The sequence below is a fragment of the Bos taurus genome, chromosome 15, assembly GCF_002263795.3.
Source record: "Bos taurus isolate L1 Dominette 01449 registration number 42190680 breed Hereford chromosome 15, ARS-UCD2.0, whole genome shotgun sequence".
NCBI classification, from domain to species: Eukaryota; Metazoa; Chordata; class Mammalia; order Artiodactyla; family Bovidae; genus Bos; species Bos taurus.
In genome coordinates, this window is record NC_037342.1 from 21,835,901 (window position 1) to 21,855,999 (window position 20,099).

A 20,099-nucleotide genomic window follows, 5' to 3' on the forward strand; every position below is an offset into this window, starting at 1 on the left:
AGCAGGTTTCACTTAATAGACATAAGGGATGGTAGTAAATTAATAGTTGAAGCATTTTGTTATCAAAATTAAGAGGCACATACTGCCTTTTGGAATCAAGCCCAAGTGTGACACATCAGTTCAGTTCAGTTCAGTTCAGTCGCTCAGTCGTGTCCGACTCTTTGTGACCCCATGAATTGCAGCACGCCAGGCCTCCCTGTCCATCACCAACTCCCAGAGTTCACCCAGACTCACGACCATTGAGTCAGTGATGCCATCCAGCCATCTCATCCTCTGTCATCCCCTTCTCCTCTTGCCCCCAATCCCTCCCAGCATTAGAGTCTTTTCCAATGAGTCAACTCTTCCCATGAGGTGGCCAAAGTACTGGAGTTTCAGCTTTAGCATCATTCCTTCCAAAGAAATCCCAGGGCTGATCTCCTTCAGAGTGGACTGGTTGGAACTCCTTGCAGTCCAAGGGACTCTCAAGAGTCTTCTCCAACACCACAGTTCAAAAGCATCAATTCTTCGGCGTTCAGCCTTCTTCACAGTCCAACTCTCACATCCATACATGACCACAGGAAAAACCATAGCCTTGACTAGATGAACCTTTGTTGGCAAAGTAATGTCTCTGCTTTTTAATATGCTATCTAGGTTGGTCATAACTTTCCTTCCAAGGAGTAAGCGTCTTTTAATTTCATGGCTGCAGTCACCATCTGCAGTGATTTTGGAGCCCCCCAAAATAAAGTCTGCCACTGTTTCCACTGTTTCCCCATCTATTTCCCATGAAGTGATGGGACCAGATGCCATGATCTTCGTTTTCTGAATGTTGAGCTTTAAGCCCACTTTTTCACTCTCCACTTTCACTTTAGTTTTACCTTAAACCAATAGTAATTTTAACCTTCCTTAAATTGCATTTTGTAACAGAATAGAAATGGAACCTATTCAAGATTAAGACCATGTAGACTAAGAACTAAGATTCCCTAGTGATCCCTTTGGGCATTTAACTTGAAATTCTTGGCATAGAAATAAAAATTAAATTCTAGAGCTGCAAGAAAAAATTTTGATAATGTTCTCTAATCTCTGTAAAACCACAGAACCTTGGTTCTGCTTAGATAGTATTCTAAAACTGGAATGTAATTCTCCTTGTATACTTAACTTATATCAAAAGTCCTATCATAAATATTTGCATGCATGCTCACTCAGTCATGTCTCACTCTTTTTGACCCCATGGATATAGCCCACCAGGCTCATGTCCATGGGATTATCCTAGCAAGAATACTGGAGTGGGTTGCCATTTTCTCCACCAGGGGATCTTACTGATCCTGGGATCAAACCTGAGTCTCCTGCTTGACAGGTGGATTCTTTACCACTGAGCCAGCTGGGAAGGCTTATCATAACTATTTAAAGTACATTAAATAAAATGTTAGAAAATTCATCAGTTTATAAGTACCCGTACAGTTCAACTATTCTTTCCCTTGGACCACTTTTTGCAAAGTGCTACATGATCCTATAAAATAAGTAAATTAGCTTTTTATTGGAATATAATTGTTTTACAATGTTGTATTAACTTCTGCTGTATAATGAAGTGAATCAGCCATATTCATACATAAATCCCCTCCCTCTTGAGCCTCCCTTCCACCCCTCCCATCCCATCTCTCTAAGTCATCAGAGAGCGCTGAGCTGAGCTCCCTGTGCTGTATAGCAGCTTCCCACTAGCTACCTATTTTACACATGACAGTGTCTATATGTCAATCCCAATCTCCCAGTTCGAGTCACTCTTTCCTTCCCCTCCTGTGTCCACATATCCATTCTCTGTATCTGCATCTCTATTTCTGCCTTGAAAATAGGTTCATCGGTACCATTTTTCTAAACTCCACATATATGCACTAACATACAATATTTTTCTCTTTCTGACTTACTTTGCTCTGTATGACAGACTCTAGATCCATCCACATCTCTTCAAATGATCCTATTTCACTCCTTTTAGTGGCTGAGTAATATTCCATTGTATATTTGTACCACATCTTCTTTATTCATTCACCTGTCATTGGACATTTAGATTGTTTCTATGTCCTGGTTATTGTAAACAGTGCTGCAATGAACATTGGGGTACATGTGTCCTTTTGAGTTATGATTTTCTCAGAGTATATGCCCAGTAGTGGGATTGCTGGGTCATATGGTAGTTCAATGTTTAGTTTTTTGAAAAATCCCACCATTGGTGGGATTGTATGTAGCAAACAGTATGGAGTAAGACACCTTTGATCAAGCAGACCTCACTCTGGATTAGCTCCCCTGCTGTGTATTCTCATAGCCCACATTTTCCACTAGAATGTAAATTGTTCTGTGAGAGCAGACTGTATTTGTCTCCTTCACCATGGTTAATCCTAATTAATTCTTCATTTTCATAATCAAGATTGATTAAAGAAACCCTTCTGTTACTGCATGTGTGTGTGTGTGTAAATGTACCACAGTCTCTAGTGTGTGTTTTAAGTATTAATATTTCAGCAAAAGAAGCCTGGAGGCAAACAACTGAGAATGAGTTTGAATCCTTTGCTCTGACAGTTACTAGTTACCTAATTAATTAATTACCTAATTTGAACTGAGGTGTTGGAGAAGACTCTTGAAAGTCCCTTGGACTGCAAGGAGATCCAACCAGTCCATTCTGAAGGAGATCAGCCCTGGGATTTCTTTGGAAGGAATGATGCTAAAGCTGAAACTCCAGTACTTTGGCCACCTCATGCGAAGAGTTGACTCATTGGAAAAGACTCTGATGCTGGGAGGGATTGGGGGCAGGAGGAGAAGGGGACAACAGAGGATGAGATGGCTGGATGGCATCACCGACTTGATGGACATGAGTCTGAGTGAACTCCGGGAGTTGGTGATGGACAGGGAGGCCTGGCGTGCTGTGATTCATGGGGTTGTAAAGAGCCGGAGACGACTGAGCAACTGAACTGAACTGAATTAATTAGTTAAGTGACCCTGAGAAAAGTTGTTAATTTTTATGTTGATTGAGTTCCTTCTCTCTGTTAAAAGATAGTAATACCATCTACTTCAAGATTTAGATGAATTACATAAAGCCTGACATCCAGTAGGTGCCCAATGAAAGTTTGTTTTTATCTTTTCTGCTTCCCCTCTTTTTTAAACCCGTAATTAAAAAATAAAATTTTAGGAGGTACAAAATAAGCTTTAGTATTAAGTGAAATGGTTTGACCAAAGTGGTAAATCTCAGAAGATGAAGAGTAGATTATGAAAGGCATGGTCACCCAGGTATCCACATCCTAATTAAAAGACACAGTCAAGATTGACCTGCTCATACTGTTCAAGAGAGCCTCATGTATTTCTCTTAATCCTGTCTTTATTTATAATCTGCAAAAGGACAAATTACCACCAAAGATATATTTTGAAATTTCAATATGGAGCAAACTGTGTGGGCAAAGTTAATTTAAATATCACAGATAAATAAAATATAATTAAATTTATCTTAATGCCTCTCTCTACAAATACAGATTAAGAGGTAAATGTAATGATAATTCTGAAGGTCTGGATCAGTGGTTCTCAATCAGAACCCTGTCAAAAGCCAAGTAAGAAAAGAATATTACTATATTCCAACTATATACACCCTTTGCAACAGTTCTTGGAAACTTAGAAAGAGACTCTAGTGTAGAAGAAAAAGCCAAGGCTATTAGAAATGGTCGGCAGTACAGCAAGCAGACCCAACTCAATCCAAGGCAAACCCAAATTATCAGCTAAATATTGACTAAAATAATTACTTGAAATGGTAACTATGACCTTAATATGCATATGTACTATAGGTTTAATTGGGTTGTTTTGTTTTTGAGTAAATAAGGCTTTTTTACCTTGAAATAATTTGGTAATTTTTTTAAATTTTATTTTATTTAACTTTACAATATTGTATTGGTTTTGCCATATATCAAAATGAATCTGCCACAGGTATACATGTGTTCCCCATCCTGAACCCTCCTTCCTCCTCCCTCCCCATACCATCCCTCTGGGTCGTCCCAGTGCACCAGCCCCAAGCATCCAGTATCGTGCATCGAACCTGGACTGGTGACTCGTTTCATATATGATATTATACATGTTTCAATGCCATTCTCCCAAATCATCCTAGAATTGAAAGAGACATGTGTACCCCAATGTTTATCGCAGCACTGTTTATAATAGCCAGACATGGAAGCAACCTAGATGTCCATCAGCAGATGAATGGATAAGAAAGCTGTGGTACATATACACAATGGAGTATTACTCAGCCATTAAAAAGAATACATTTGAATCAGTTCTAATGAGGTGGATGAAACTGGAGCCTATTATACAGAGTGAAGTACACCAGAAAGAAAAACACCAATACAGTATACTAACGCATATATATGGAATTTAGAAAGATGGTAACAATAACCCTGTATACGAGACAGCAAAAGAGACACTGATATATAGAACAGTCTTTTGGACTCTGTGGGAGAGGGAGAGGGTGGGATGATTTGGGTAATTTTTTTTTTAATCATGCATTTCATCTACATTTTCAAATTTATTGATATAAGGATTCACAGTGGTTTTAATCATCTTTGTAATCTCTGCTGTAGCTCTAGTTATTACTGCTTTTCATTTCTAATCATTCATATCTTTTTTTGTCAGTAATTATACCAAAGGATTATCTGTTTTAATAGTCTTTTCTAAAAACAACATTTGGTTTTATTATCCTCTGTAAAGTATTTTTGTTTCCTATGTTATCAGTTCTTGATTTTAATTATTTCTCCCTTCAGTTTTGAATTAGTTCTTATTTTCATTCTAACTTCCTTCCCTTCTCACTTTGTTTCTTAATTTTCTACCTTATCTCTTTTCTAATACTAGTATTTACAGTTGTAAATATTCCTCAAAGTACTATTTTAGCTACAACTCACAAGCTATATAGGGTTTTCATTATTACTCCATTTTAAGTATTTTTAAATTTTTATTTCGATTTATAATTTGTCTCATGAATTATTTAAAAGTATGCCTTTTAATTTCCAAATCTATGAAGTCTTATCTGTTTTTTATTTCCAACTTAGTAATATTGAGGTCAGAAACATAGTTCCTGTCTTCTGCTAAGTAAATTTAAACAGAGCTATCTTTATGTCAAGGTCCTCAGCGTGACGCCATTCAACTATCCCACCTATGTACCTCTATTCCCCAAAACACACATCTTGACCCTGTCAGGCCAGGGTTATTAAGAAACTTTATGCTCATTCCAGCCTCCGTGTCTCCATTTATTTTTAATCGGGTGAACTGATATCCTCTTTTCATCAGTGAGTGTGTTTTTTGTATCATGATCATTAAGCTGCTTCCCTAGTTGCCTTTCTCCCTTTGATGTATTATTTTTAAATCCTTAGATTGTTTATTTTGGAGCTCCCTTAGGGTTCTTCTAAAATTTTTACATGTTTTAAAGTTTTAAACTTATGTTAAGATTTTAGAGTCAGCAATGGATTTATATAAATATAATTTTCCTCTATGTCTTTTTTTTCACATACTTTGATGTTTGTGTCATATTGCATTGATAGTCAATGGAAAGAATAAGTGTTTTTTTAAATCTGTATTTGAGTGAATATATTTCCCCCAGTGCTTCCTAAGCCTATTTTCTTCATGTTTTTTCCTTTTCCGACTATCTGCTCCTTTCACCAGAGAATAGTAATATTTTTGAGAACTAACTACATAACATATACACACTAAGTTCTTTACTCACATTCTTATTTAATCATCAGAAAAGCTCTGTCTGAGAAGCATTATAATTACCCTTATTGCAGATGAGGAAACTGAAGCAGAAACCTGTAAGTGACTTTTTCAAGGTCACACAGTTAAAATATAGTAAAGACAGTTTGAACCTGGACCCATATGACGATGTAGCCAAAGTGCTTAAGTACTACCCCACACTGATTTCAAGAGTTTCTGGATTCTCTAAGCATTGGGATGGTTGCCAGGTAACTAAGCAAAGAGCATATTGAATTGGAACCAGTTCAGTACTCTCCTAAGATATTCTTAAGATTAAATTCAGTAATTAGACTCTTACACAATGATAGTCTAGAGAAAATTTCTTTTGGTAATGTAGATAGGTAATCAGTGAGATAAGCACTGCCATATGCTATCTTTGATGAATGTTTCAGTCAAAATGTTTAAGCATAGTAAAAGGAAGAAATGCATTCTTCATATGAGAACAAGTTCTTGAGAAGAAAGGATTTTTCTTTTAGAGTTTAGTGCTTATTAAGATCTTCTTTATAACTGAAATTTAACTAAGAAGCAAGTTTATAATATACTGGAGACTTTGTAACAGTGGGATTTCTACTGCATAAAAGATAAGTAATACCTTAGATGTCCCTTCTTGTTTCTCCCTTCTTCCTTCCAGCACTATTCACTAACTCACCTGAGGTTCAATCATCAGGAATCTTTCATGCCTGTACACAGAAGGCGGTACACCTCCTTCCCCTCTTTTTCCCACTTTTCACATTTTAAAAGCATTGAAAAATGTTTTTCCATACTAATAATAGCTGCCATTTAATAAATATCCACTATATGCCATGCATTGTTAAGCAATGTTTGATTATCTCCAGTTATCACACCTTTCCTTACAGATAAGAAATCAATACCCAGAGAAATGGTTCTTTGATTTACCCAAAGTCACAAACCTCTAACCAAATGGGATAGTGATTATAGTTAGAAGGATGATTAGTTAAGATATTAAAATCACACAGAATTGGGATTCACACCCAAATGTGTTTGGCAACTAATATATGTTGCCACCCAAACTGTTTGGCTCTGAAAAGCCAAAAATAGGAACTCAGCAACTTAATTCTTGAAGTGACACTAAAATTCATTAACCTTCTATGAGATATTAAATTTATATATTGTCAAATCCTAATTTCCTAAAATTTACTTTTTATTCTGTACTTTATTTTCTCAGGAGTAGTATATAAATATAAGTAATATAACTAAACTTTAGATTATAAGAAAACATCCAGTATTAAAATATTATGAATATAAGATATAAAGTCCTGGGGATGTAATATACAACATTATGGCTATAGTTAAAAAAAATACTGTATTGATGTATTTGAAAGTTGCTAAGTGAGTCAATCTAAAAGCTTTCATCAAAAGGAAAAAATTTGTAATTATATAAGGTGATGGATAGTAACTAAACTTATGTGGTAATCATATCACAATATATATGTCAAGTAATTCTGCTGTACACCTTGAACTTATACAGTGTTGTATGTCAGTTATATTGCAACAAACCTGAAAAAAAGAAAAAAGATTGTAAATATAAATTCTGACCCCCTCATGCTATCATTTTAAGAATTAATAAATTAAATGATTTAAAAGCCTTATAAAATTCCATTTATGAGCACAACAAAAGCACTGTGGTTAGAAATGAGAATTCTTTTGTTATGAAATTAACAAGTAAATTATTTATTCCAACTAATACGGTAAACTGTAAGAATTTTCTCTTACCACTGAATTTATTTAATTATCCTGGCTGAGAGTTCTTAGAGTAGTTGGAAATGTTTTTGTTCTGATGACACAGTTGCCTACAATAGTTTTGTTATTTATTCCCAGGAAACGTATCCAGGAAGCAAAAATCAAATCATATTTGAAAACTTTGTTTCTGGTGCATATTATATTATAAAACTGATTAGATATTAAAATCTATTATAATTAAAAAGGACATGAAATCAAAATTTAAATGAATGAATTTTACCTTACTATTATTTAGAATCTTATAACTAAATATTTGACCGTTTATACTAGAAGCATTATGACAATATATTAATATCTTGCCTGTGACTAACCAATATTTTCTATTACACAGAAAATAATCATATTAGTTTTGTTTATAGGGGATTTTAAGAACTAAACTTCCTACTGTTTAATTTCAATCTCTAAGACTTTTTTTTTGCTTAGACTAGTAATTGTGTATTAGACAATGTAATGGTTTCATTCATTCATATTTCATGACTCAATCAATTCAGCAGAAATTCATTGAGTATCATTGACAAGGCACTGCTAAGCTTGAAGGAAGGATAAAAGGATGAGTAAGACTTTGAAAGAGACATGGTAGCAGCTATGAGATAAAGCAGGCAAAGTAAGATCAATACTGTAATAAAAGTATAAAGTGCTATGTAATCACAGTATGGGAGCATTTAATTCCCACTGATTACATGTGTAATGGAAAAGTTAGAAAAGAAAGTTAATATTGAATGTGCTCAGTCATTCAGTCATGTCTGACTCTTTTCAGCCCCCTGGAATGTAGCCTGCCAGGCTCCTCTGTCCATGGAATTTTCCAGGCAAGAATACTGGAGTGGTGTATCATTTCCTACTCCAGGGGATCTTCCTGACCCAGGGATCGAACCCACATCTCTCACCTCCCCTGCATTGGCCAGTGGATTCTTTATCACTAGTGCCACCTAATACCTACATTGAAAGTATCCCAGGTCTTTTTCTATAAATGCTATTTTATTCAATCCTTAGCAAATTGACAGACACTTTTAAATTATCTTAGTTTGTCAGAAACAGACTCACAGACTTAGAAAATAAAACTTATGGTTACCAAAGGGGAAAGGTGTTTGGGAATGACATATGCACACTTAAAATAGATAACTAGCAAGGGCTTCCCAGGTGGCGCAGTGGTAAAGGACGAGGGAGATGAGGGTTCAATCCCTGAATGGGGATGATCCCCTGGAGGAAATGGCACCCCACTCCAGTATTCTTGCCTGGGAAATCCCACGGACAGAGGAGCCTGGTGGGCTGCAGTCCATAGGGTCTCAAAGAGTGGGACACAACTGAGCGACTAAGCATGTTAAGTGTGCAAGCAAGGGAATAGATAATAGCACAGGGATAATAGATAATAGCACAGTGCTCAATATTCTATAGTAACCTAAATGGGAAAAGAATATGAAAAAGAATAGATACATATATATGTATAGCTGAAAAAATTAGCTTAGTTTTTGAAGGACTCTGAATTTTTTTCTTTTATTATCTGTCATATATGATGCCTTTTCTTCTTTCAATACCTGTGATATATGATGCCTTAAATTCAAGTGAAAAATAGAAATCTTGCCCCAAAATAAATAAAACTAAAACTTTGTAGGTTCTTAGAAAGCAAGATTAATACGACTTGAATGGAATGAAGCAGAGCCAAAGCAGCAATGTGCCCCGCTGATTACTCAGGCCCAGCACCCCTCCTCCCTTCCACATCTGGGTGCAGTCTGCCTAAATTTTGCAGCTTCTCTTGTATCTGGACTGAAGAACCACCTTGAGGAATTACTTAGCAATACACAGCTTCTAGGGCTTTGCACACCTGTCTCCTCTGTCAGAGAAGGCAATGGCACCCCACTCCAGTACTCTTGCCTGGAAAATCCCATGGACGGAGGAGCCTGGTGGGCTGCAGTCCATGGGGTCTCGAAGAGTCGGACACAACTGAGCGACTTCCCTTTCACTTTTCACTTTCGTGCATTGGAGAAGGAAATGGCAACCCACTCCAGTGTTCTTGCCTGGAGAGTCCCAGGGACGGCGGAGCCTGGTGGGCTGCCGTCTCTGGGGTCGCACAGTCGGACACAACTGAAGCAACTTAGCAGCAGCAGCAGCAGCTCCTCTGCCTAGATGCTTTCTTCCCCATCCTGTCTGTTATTATCTGGTGACTATGCTTTCATGTCTAATCTTGGACATCACCTCCTCTGAGTCTCAGCCATAGATACACACCCTTGTCTGAATTAAGGGTCCCTCTTCAGTTCTCTATTTGCATCCTGTTCTAACCTCACTGTAGTCCTTTTCTCTACAAGTCTGCCACCACCTGGCAGGCAGGAATGGTATTTTATTTGGCCCAGCCCCTGTAACTGTAACTGTAACTGTAACTGTAAGTCACTTCAGTCGTGTCCGACTCTGTGCGACCCCATAGACGGCAGCCCACTAGGCTCCCCCATCCCTGGGATTCTCAAGGCAAGAACACTGGAGTGGGTTGCCATTTCCTTCTCCAATGCATGAACTTGAAAAGTGAAAGTGAAGTTGCTCAGTCGCGTCCGACTCTTAGTGACCTCATGGACTGCAGCCTACCAGGCTCCTCCGTCCATGGAATTTTCCAGGCAAGAGTACTGGAGTGGGGTGCCATTGCACAGTAATATTATATCGTAGGTGCTTATTATAGACTGAAGTGTTGTTCAGTTGCTAAATGTGTCCAATTCTTTGTGACCAATTCTTAGCAACGGATTGAAGTGTGACCTACTGAAACAAGAGATGTGTGGAAGTCCTAATCCCCAGTACCATCGAAATGTGACCTTATTTGGAAATAGAATCAAGGAGAAAAAGCAATGTGACAACGAAAGCAGAGATTAGAGTTACACAGCTGCAAGCCAAGGGATGCCACAGATTTCCAGCAAATGATCAGAAGCTAGGAAGAGGCAAAGAAGGATTCCCCTATAGGTTTCAGAGGGAGCATGGCCCTGCTACAGTTTGATTTTGGCCTTCTAGCCTTCAGAACTGTGTGACAATAAATATCTGTTGTTTTAAGCCACCTGATTTTTGATACTTTGTTACTGAGTCCTAAGAAAGCAGTGCAACACCTTTAAATGGATGACCTAGAATTTTTACCTGGCTCTGACAAATCTGTCCATTCTCAGTTTTATTTTCCTTCTAGCTTTGATCTAAGCTTCTCTCACTGTACTTGGCCATTTGAAGCTATGAGTTTCATTTGTCAGATTCTCAGGTTTCTTCTCTTGTTCTCAAGTATTCCAGATGCAATTTTCTGCCTGGCCATCTCCAACAGTGAACATATGTGGATTCTATGGGGAAAAAAATGTGTACCTATATTTGTCTCTTTGAATACAGTCTGAAAAAAGTGAAGTGAAAGTGCTAGTCTCTATGACCCTATGGACTATAGTCCATCAAGCTCTTCTGTCCTTGGGATTTCCTGGGCAAGAATACTAGAATGGGTTGCCATTTCCTTCTCCAGGGCATATTCCCAACCCAGGGATCAAACCTGGGTCTCCTGCATGGCAGGTGGATTCTTTACCACCTAAGCCACCAGGGAAGCACTGTATACTGTCTATATCTTGGTAAATCTTTGTGCCTGCACTTTTTTTTTTTTTTTACTTTTAAGAAAACTTACCTGAGCATATGCATGTCTCAATATCTAAGACAGAGGAGCAATGGGGTGTGAGGCTCTGTTCTGTATACAAGCTGCTCAAGAAAGCCTTCATGCCATCGCAACACATGCTGGCATGCTGTTTGAGCTGGCTGATGTGTCTTGCTACCTTTTAATGGCAATTTAGTGTAATGACTGATACCTTGAGTTTTGTTGTCAAGTAGAGCGGGTATCAAGTCCAATCCTGCCACTTTAAAGCTTAGGTAAATTATTCAACCTCAGTACTCTTCACATTCCTCATATATAAAGTAGATGACATTGGTGTCAAACTTCTAACTTATTATAAGAAAATAATGATATAATACATATATCAAGCTTTTAGCATGGTTCATGTAATAAAATCAATGAAAGCTATTGTTATATGGGCAAGAAAAATTCCCTCCATTTACGATCGAAATCAAATTTATTTTGTAAAGCAGCACCTCTGGAATAAAACTGAATTGTATAGATGAAAAGTATAAATCTATCATGGAAAACAACTGTTTATTTCTGCCCCAAAACACAAGAAGGAAAATGGACAAAAACCCATCCCTCCTCCCATTACACAAAGCTTTATTATCAAGTCAAAAGACTCACCCACTTCTTTTTCTTAACAGGCTAAAAAGAGAGATGAAATTATCCAACTCTTAAGAAAACAAAGAGAAGAAAGGATCTTGGTGAGACTGATAGTGAGGCATTAAGATAAATCTTTGGGGGGTGGCAAATTCTGAGAGGTTTTATAGCTTTATCCTTTAAATCTTGATGCCCATGGTCCAGAGTCTTCTATATGCTGGAGGTGGGGCAGGGCATAGACATCAGATAATTTGAGAATCCTTGATAAACCAAAGATATCTCCAGAGTGCGCAACTCTGCTGGCATGGAGATGGTGCTGTTGTCACTGGGCTTATTATCACCGGGCTTACTGTCACCTGTTATGAAGCTGTCAGATATTAACATGGGCTACTTCATTGCTAGTACATACAGACAAGTTCCATTCTGAGAGCACGTTTGTAAGTCCAGTTTGTTTGTCAGTCCAACAAAGTTAGCCTAGGTACCCAGTTAACACAATCAGCTATATAATACAGTACTGTAATGGGTTTATAAGACTTTTCACACAATACATTAAAAAAACAAAACTTAAGCATTTTTAATCCTACAGTACAGTTACCTTGAAAAGCACAGTAGTATAGTACAACAGCCTACAGGGGCTGGAGTTACTGACTGGAGGAGGGAGAGGAGGTGGGAGATGGTAGAGCTGAAGGATCGTCAGCCACAGGAGATGGAGGGCAAGCTGCAGTTTCACTCACACCTTCTGATTGAACATGCAAACACACATTTGTATCTTTGAAAGTTTGCAACTTGAAGGTTCACATGTAGGAGACTTACTGTATTTGTTTTATAATGATTGATCCTGCTTAGATCATACAAAAACAAATGCTAAATAAACAGTATAAACAATAAAAGCAATAGCATCCCATAGTCTTATGGATGTACAAACGCACTCTCCTGAATGAACCCCAAATGCCTTAATCTGGACCATTTCTAACACCATAGTCTCTAGGTTTAGGAAGATAGTGATTATAAACTCTGTGATAATTTTACTTCAGATTTTTCTTAAGTAAGTAAATTTCAGTCATTGCAAGAAGTAAAAATTTTCCTTTTTGATGTTTGTTTTGTTTTAGAAAGAACTGATTTCCCTTCCGCATAAACCAAAAGGCAAAGTACACAAAGCAAAGTAAGTTTACCTCTGTCAAAAATAGTCTGACCTTTCTGTTCAGTAGCTAAGTTGTGTCCGACTCTTTATGACCCTGTGAATTGGAGCACACCAGGCTTCTCTGTCGATCACTGCTTCCCTGAGTTTGCTCAAACTTCTGTGCATTGAGTCAGTGATACCATCCAACTATCACATCGTCTGTCGGCCCCTTCTCCCCTCTCCCTCAATTTTTCCCAGCATCAGGGTCTTTTCCAGTAAGTCAGTTCTTTGCATCAGGTAGCCAAAATATTGGAGCTTCAGTTTCAGCATCAGTCTTTCTAATAAATATTCAGGGTTGGTTTCTTTTAGGATTGACTCGTTTGATCTCCTTGCTGTTCAAGGGACTGTCAAGAGCCTCCTCCAACACCACAGCTGGAAAGCATCAGTTCTTCAGCGCTCAGTCATCTTTATGGTCCAACTCTCACATCCATATGTGACTGCTGGATAACCATAGCTATGACTATATGGATCTTTGTTGGCAAAGTAATGTCTCTGCTCTTTTAAACACTGTCTAGGTTTGACATAGCTTTTCTTCCAAGGAGCAAGCGTCTTTTAATTTCGTGGCTGCAGTCCCTGTCCACATTGATTTTGGAGCCCAAGAAAATGAAATCTGACACTGTTTCCACATTTTCCCCATCTATTTGCCATGAAGTGATAGGACTGGATGCCATGACCTTAGTTTTTTGAATGTTGGGTTTTAAGCCAGCTTTTTCACTCTCCTCTTTCACCTTTGTCAAAAGGCTCTTTAGTTCCTCTTCACTTTCTGCCATTAAAGTGGTATCATCTGCATATCTGAGGTTGTTGATATTTCTCCCAGCAATACTGATTTCAGCTTGCAATTCATCTAACCCGGCATTTTGCATGGTGTACTCTGCTTAGAAATTAAATAAGCAGGGTTACAATATACAGCCTTGATGCACTCCTGTCCAGTCTTGAACCAGTCCATTGTTCCATGTCTGGTTCTAACTGTTGCTTCTTGTCCTGTATACAGATTGCTCAGGAGGCAGGTAAGGTAGTCTGGTATTCCCATCTCTTTAAGAATTTTCCAGTTTGTTGTCATCCTCACAGTCAAAGGCTTTAGCATTGCCAATGAACCAGAAGTAGATTTTTTTTTAATTCCCTTGCTTTTTCTATGATCCAGCATTTGTTAGTAATTTGATCTCTGGTTCCTCTGCCTTTTCTAAATCCAACTTGTACATCTGGAAGTTCCTGGTTCATGAACTGCTAAAGCCTAGCTTGAAGGATTTTGAGCAAAATCTTGCTGGCATGTGAAATGAGTGCAATTGAATAGTAATTGGAACATTCTTTGGCATTGCTCTTCCTTAGGATTGGAATGCAAGCTGACCTTTTCCAGTCCTGTGGCCACTGCTGAGTTTTCCAAATTTGCTGGCATAATGAGTGCAGCATTTTAACAGCATCATCTTTTAAGATTTGAAATAGCTCAACTGAAATTCCATTACCTTTCTGGTTTCCCAGGAAGAAGTGCTTCTTTTTTCCTTACTCAGTTTTCTCCCTAACTTCAAATCTTTATAAAAACCCGCTCACCGTTTTAGAGATTTCTTGCTTTGAGAAAACTTTCTTCTTCTCATCTACATAGAAGTGTGTGTTCGCTTATCTGTGTAATACAAAAGCATAAGTAGATGCAAACAGGGGAATAGATCAGCCTTGAGCCTCTGTACACATTCCATTGCCCTCCCTTCTCACCCCAGGGAACTGTATCCACCTGCCCTCACACCCTCTCAGCTCCCCTCTCTCCCACCGACGCTGAGCCCTCTCATTTTTGGCAAAACACCATGTCTTCTAGATTTTCAACTCTGATACAACCAAAGGCATACCTAAAATTGCTAAATCTTAGTCCATGTAGCAAGGGCTAGCCTCACAGTTCAGGGTTAATCGCCTTATTCCCAGAATACTGCTACAGCAGCACCAGGCACAGGGTCCAGAAGAGTTTAAAGGAAACTGGCTATCACCTGTTAATGACTAAAGAATCCCTAATAAAAAATGTCTCCATCTTTGTATTATGACTGAAACCCAATGTGTCTAACTCAACATTAACTTGACAGATGTTTATTTGCATACTACATTCATGGATTAACAAGAAGTAATAGAATTTTTATTCTGATCTTATTGGTACTGAGGTCAACTTCCATTAATGTTATCAGATGTTATTAAAGAAAACATGAATATGTCTACCCTGATTTTTTTAAAGTTCTGAAAAAAAAAATTGGAAAAGTCACTTAATAACCTAATATTGTCTACACAATGTTTAGCAACTTAATTTCTTGCTTTTCAGTCAGATGATTTGATTTAATTTATAAGGGTGGAGCAAAGTTAGTTCAGTGAAAATTTCATTTACCTGATTCAAATAATAAAGATTGCTACTTGAATTGTATCAGCAGATCTGTCTGGGTACCGCAGAGAAAGTAAAAGTGTTAGTTGCTCAGTCGTGTCTGACTCTTTGCCACCCCATGGACTATAGCCCGCCAGGCTCCTCTGTCCATGGGATTCTCCAGGCAAGAATACTGGAGTGGGTTGCCATTTCCTTCTCCAATGCATGCATGCATGCATGCTAAGTCTCTTCAGTTGTGTCTACTCTGCAATCCTATGGACAGCAGCCTACCAGGGTCCTCTGTCCATGGGATACTCCAGGCAAGAATACTGGAGTGGGTAACCATTCCCTTCTCCAGAGGACCTTCCCAACCCAGGGATAGAACTCAGGTCTCCTGCGTTGCAGGCAGATTCTTTACTGTCTGAGCCACCAGGCAAGCCCCGGGTACCTTAGATTTCTGTGCATATTTTTATAGGGATGATCAGAACAGTCCTGTTACTACCCATGTGGATTCACCTAAGAGTAAAACATTATTCCACAACTTGGACAGATAATTCCCTTAATGATATAAGTGCTAACCTAATTCCTTCTGTATACCTGCTTGGCCTCTCTCCTCTGTTCTAAAGCCTTGAATTTCATTCTGTTTCACTGCGACATTTTCTTCCTCTGAGCTTCTTACACAGAAGAATCTGTGTCTGCACCGTTCTTTTGGCAATTAGTCATGCACTACTTTGTGCCCCTATTTTATAATTATTCAACTCTTCTCTACTATGTTGTTATTTAACTTTTCACCTATTTTTTACTTGTCTGTGACTGTATTGTATGCTCCAAAAGAAATTGGGTCTAGCACAAAATGCCTAACACACTGCCTCCCTGTAGGAATTCAGAAAATATTTGTAAAAAACTAAAAAAAAATTTGGCCACACCACGTGGCTCTCGGGATGTTAATTCCCCAACCAGGGATTGAACCCGGACCCAGGCAGTGAAAAATGCCAAGTCGTAACCACTGGACCACCAGGGGATTCCATGTAACAAAAAGTTTTAGCCAAAAAAAATGTCATGTTGTTCAGCATTAGCTAATTCAGAAAGTATTATTTCTATACTGTACATTAGTTTGTGAACAATTTTAAATTTGTGAAATATCTTAAGATTTTATTGTAATTTATTTTAAAGTTTAATTTTATTTTAATTTTACCCCCTTTCCTCTCCCTCCATCCTTTCTTGTCTACCCAAAACTTCCCTACATAAGCAGATCTGCCTTTACCATCACTCCTTCACCAGATCTTAGAATACTCCAGGTCCCATTCCGTCAGAAAGAAAGAACTAAAAAAGTGTGTACACAGTAAGGTTTTAGTGGCATTATGTTTTTTATCCACCCAGGAATATTTTCACTTTAAAAGAGGGCTGAATAGAAGGAATACTGGGTAATCCAAAGAGATCAGTCACCAGTGATGAAATCTCAGCAGTTTGACTCTTAGGTGAGCACAGTATATCTAACTTTAGGAGGTCCACTCCCAAACCTTTCAAGTCACTTCACAGTGGAATGACTGTTCCTCCCACAAAGAAATTTATACTCGGTTGCAAAATCTAACCCATAGTTAGAATCCAACACAGTAAATGTTTATTGGAGAAACTCTCAAAAGTTGTTTTCATGCCACATTGTGTTCATAACTAGAGAGTTCTGTACAGAGTTCTGAACTGATCCGTGTTACTGCCAACAGGAAAGTGATTTCAGAGTCAGACAAAGAAGACCAGGAAGAAGTCAAAGCCTTGGACTAATTTGATTGACACCTGGGAGAGGATGGCTCACTTAGACCTTCACTTTTGAAACAACCAGCTCTTACATCAGAATCACCGGAATCAATTAAATTAGACCAAGAAATAAAAGTTAAATATACAGCGCTTCTAGGAGTACCAGCTATTGAGTACTTGTGTCTGTTTTACTTACTGAAAACCACTGCATTTGATACCACACAGTTATCATCTGTCTCATTTTATATATTCTCAAGCTCCAACTTAACTTGCTTTCATTTGAAGGGTATTTCCAGAACTGCTATATTTGATCTATATTATGAATATCAGATAAACAAGAAACAAGGACTTTATATGCCTCAACTTGTAGACCACCATAAAAACAAGGGCTTCCCAGGTGGTGCTAGTGGTAAAGAATCCACCTGCCAATGCAGCAGACGTGGGTTCTACCTCTGGGTCAGGAAGATCTCCTGGAGGAGGAAATGGCAACCTGCTCCAGTATTCTTGCCTGGGAAATCCCATGGGCAGAGGAGCCTGGCGGGCTACAGTCCATGAGGTTGCAAAGAGTCAGACACGACTGAGCGACAGCACAAAAGGACTACATACTCCACAAAAGTAAAAACAATAAGGAAATAGAGATGAAAGATCAGTCCTGAAAACTTTAAAGTTCTTCTTGCTATTAAAAAAAAAAAATCCATTATCCAAAACTTGGTTTATTCAGCTTCTGGGACATGTCTGAAGTCAGAAGTGAATTACTTCCAGTTTTGTGAATAGCTGGCTCAACATCCCCATGTCTTATACACATGTCCATAATCCCAGTGCTAACCTACCTCACTTACAAAGGTGGGATACACTGGAAAAGAGAAGGTTAAGACTTTGTCCCTTCTGCATTGCCCAACTGGCAGGCCTACTCAGGATTGTACATGAGACTCCAGAGCTCACAGCTCTATTTAGAAGCACCATGCACTTTCCTGCTAGCCTCCACCTGCAACTCCTGAACATAAACTTCGCACAGTGCAGCTTCCATCCACAGGGCCAGCAGCAGAGCGGGTGACCCACTGGTCAGAACTTAATCATTAAGGGCACACCAGACTGCAAGGGAGGCTGGGAAACAGTCTTTAATGGGGGTGGATGAGGGGATACCTGCCTAGTTGGAGTTCAAGGACTCTATCACTAAAAGAAGTGGAGAATGGATATTAGCATTTCTGCTGTGACACTGTTTGGAGAAAAACGTTTTGAACAAAAAGAAAGGTAATCAGACCTAGAGAAGGGAAATTTAGAAAGTTACAAGTTGGCAATCTCATCTCAGCATTATCAAGATTAAAAATGACCCTGTCAGGATGATGTGTTTGTCTGCCGGACAGCTCTCTTATCGCGAAGATGGACATAGCTGGATATCAAAGCCTAAATTTCAAATCGTATAGCTGATTCCCTTTGTTCTGATGCCACACTCACTGAGAAATCTTTTCCCCCCAGAGGGTGAGTATGTGCTCAGAAGACTGTTTCTCAATGGGTGAATATATTATTCTCTTAGATTGGGCTTGAGCTTGTCAAACTAAGGATTGGAGCCTGGACCAAGACAATTTTACCAAGAAAAATTCCATTTTATGAGCTTTTTCAGCAACCAGCAGCATCGCTCTGTATTACCGGGTGTAATGGTCAGGTATTGCTGCAACAGCATTGCATAACAAAGTGATCTGAAACATTTATTATTGCTTATATATCTGGAGGTCAGCTGAGGATTTGACTAAGTCTGGCCAGATAGCTCAGCTTCTGGCTGCAGGGCAGCTCTGCTTCTCACTATATGTCTGTTGATTGACAGAGGCCGCTCTGCCCCAGGTGTCTTCTTTGGGTTCTACCTGGACAAGTGGGATATCTGAGCTCTCAAAGGGTGGCAGAGAAGCAAGAGAACAAACAAAACTATGTGAGGCCTTTTCCAGTCTAAGCTCATTCTGTTGGTCGAACACAAGGACAAGGGAGGGGGCAATGTACTCTGCTCCTTTAGTAATGCTAATGCTAAGTCACTTCAGTCGTGTCCGACTGTGCAACCCCATAGACGGCAGCCCACCAGGCTTCCCCCGTCCCTGGGATTCTCCAGGCAAGAACACTGGAGTGGGTTGCCATTTCCTTCTCCAATGCATGTAAGTGAAAAGTGAAAGTGAAGTCGCTCAGTCAGGTCTGACTCTTAGTGACCCCATGGATTGCAGCCTAACAGGCTCCTCCGTCCATGGGATTTTCCAAGCAAGAGTACTGAAGTGGGGTGCCATTGCCTTCTCCAGCTCCTTTAGTAAGAAGAACTGCAAATTCACCTAGTTAAAGGGTGTGGATATAAGGTGGGGTGAAGAATTGGGGTCACTGTTGTAATCTACATTAGATTGACTGCATACCTCAACAATGTCCATCTGGACCAAGGGCCAGGGTATCCAAGGGAGAACTCAAGGCACAATTCAATTATTTGGGCCAAGGTTAAACAGCTTCTCTAAGCTGTAATATATGCTGTAAGATTGGAAATAAATCCTTTGTAATTGCCATTAAGTGTCCAGCTATCTGCACACTTACATACCCAGTTGCCTTATCAAAACTTCACAAGTTAAAGTGATTTTTATTGTTACCAAGAGTTAAATGTAGGCAAAGAAACTTGCTGGAGTCTACAGAGACATTAAGTGGAAAAAAGCAGAACCAGAAACAATTTCAAATGCTGACTTGCCTAATCAAGTGCTTCTACTCACCATATCAGCCCACTCTTTGGATGTTTTGATAATTGGGAATTTCTAGAAAGAATGTGTGCTGGACATGAAATATTCTAATTCAGGCATAAGGACAGGCTGTAAATGAACTTGCCTTAAAGGTCAGCCCTCCTCCTGCCAATGCTGTCCTTTCTGCAGTAGCAGAGCTTCCTAAAAGATCAGCTGATACTGAAAACAGATGCCCCAGCCTGTGATCAATCTGGCTTGTTTGTCTCAAACTGCAATTGGCTCCATCTGAGACCAAAACACAGAAGTCAGTGGACCAGATAGGGCTGGGGGGGCGGGGGGGTAGTATGCAAATCAGACCCACCTTCCAGCACTTAGCACTTTAGTTTTTGGACAGGAGTCTTACTTTTATTATTTGAATATATTTGAAGACAT

At 39.0% G+C, this 20,099-nt stretch overlaps 1 protein-coding gene across 5 annotated transcripts in view; it reads left to right on the forward strand.

The window, feature by feature from the left end:
• The window catches only part of HOATZ (HOATZ cilia and flagella associated protein), a 39,303-nt gene extending 22,166 nt beyond the window's left edge, over positions 1–17,137 (forward strand). For 3 of the 5 annotated variants that reach the window (XM_005215872.5, XM_005215871.5, XM_024975554.2), the window contains 3 exons: positions 11,755–11,814; positions 12,820–12,872; positions 16,941–17,136. In XM_005215872.5, the coding sequence (XP_005215929.1) occupies positions 11,755–11,814; positions 12,820–12,872; positions 16,941–16,998 (171 nt within the window). In that variant the 3' untranslated portion in view covers positions 16,999–17,136. The other 2 variants (XM_059874990.1, NM_001077028.2) reach the window with 2 other exon arrangements.
• The last annotated feature ends 2,962 nt before the right edge of the window (positions 17,138–20,099 follow it).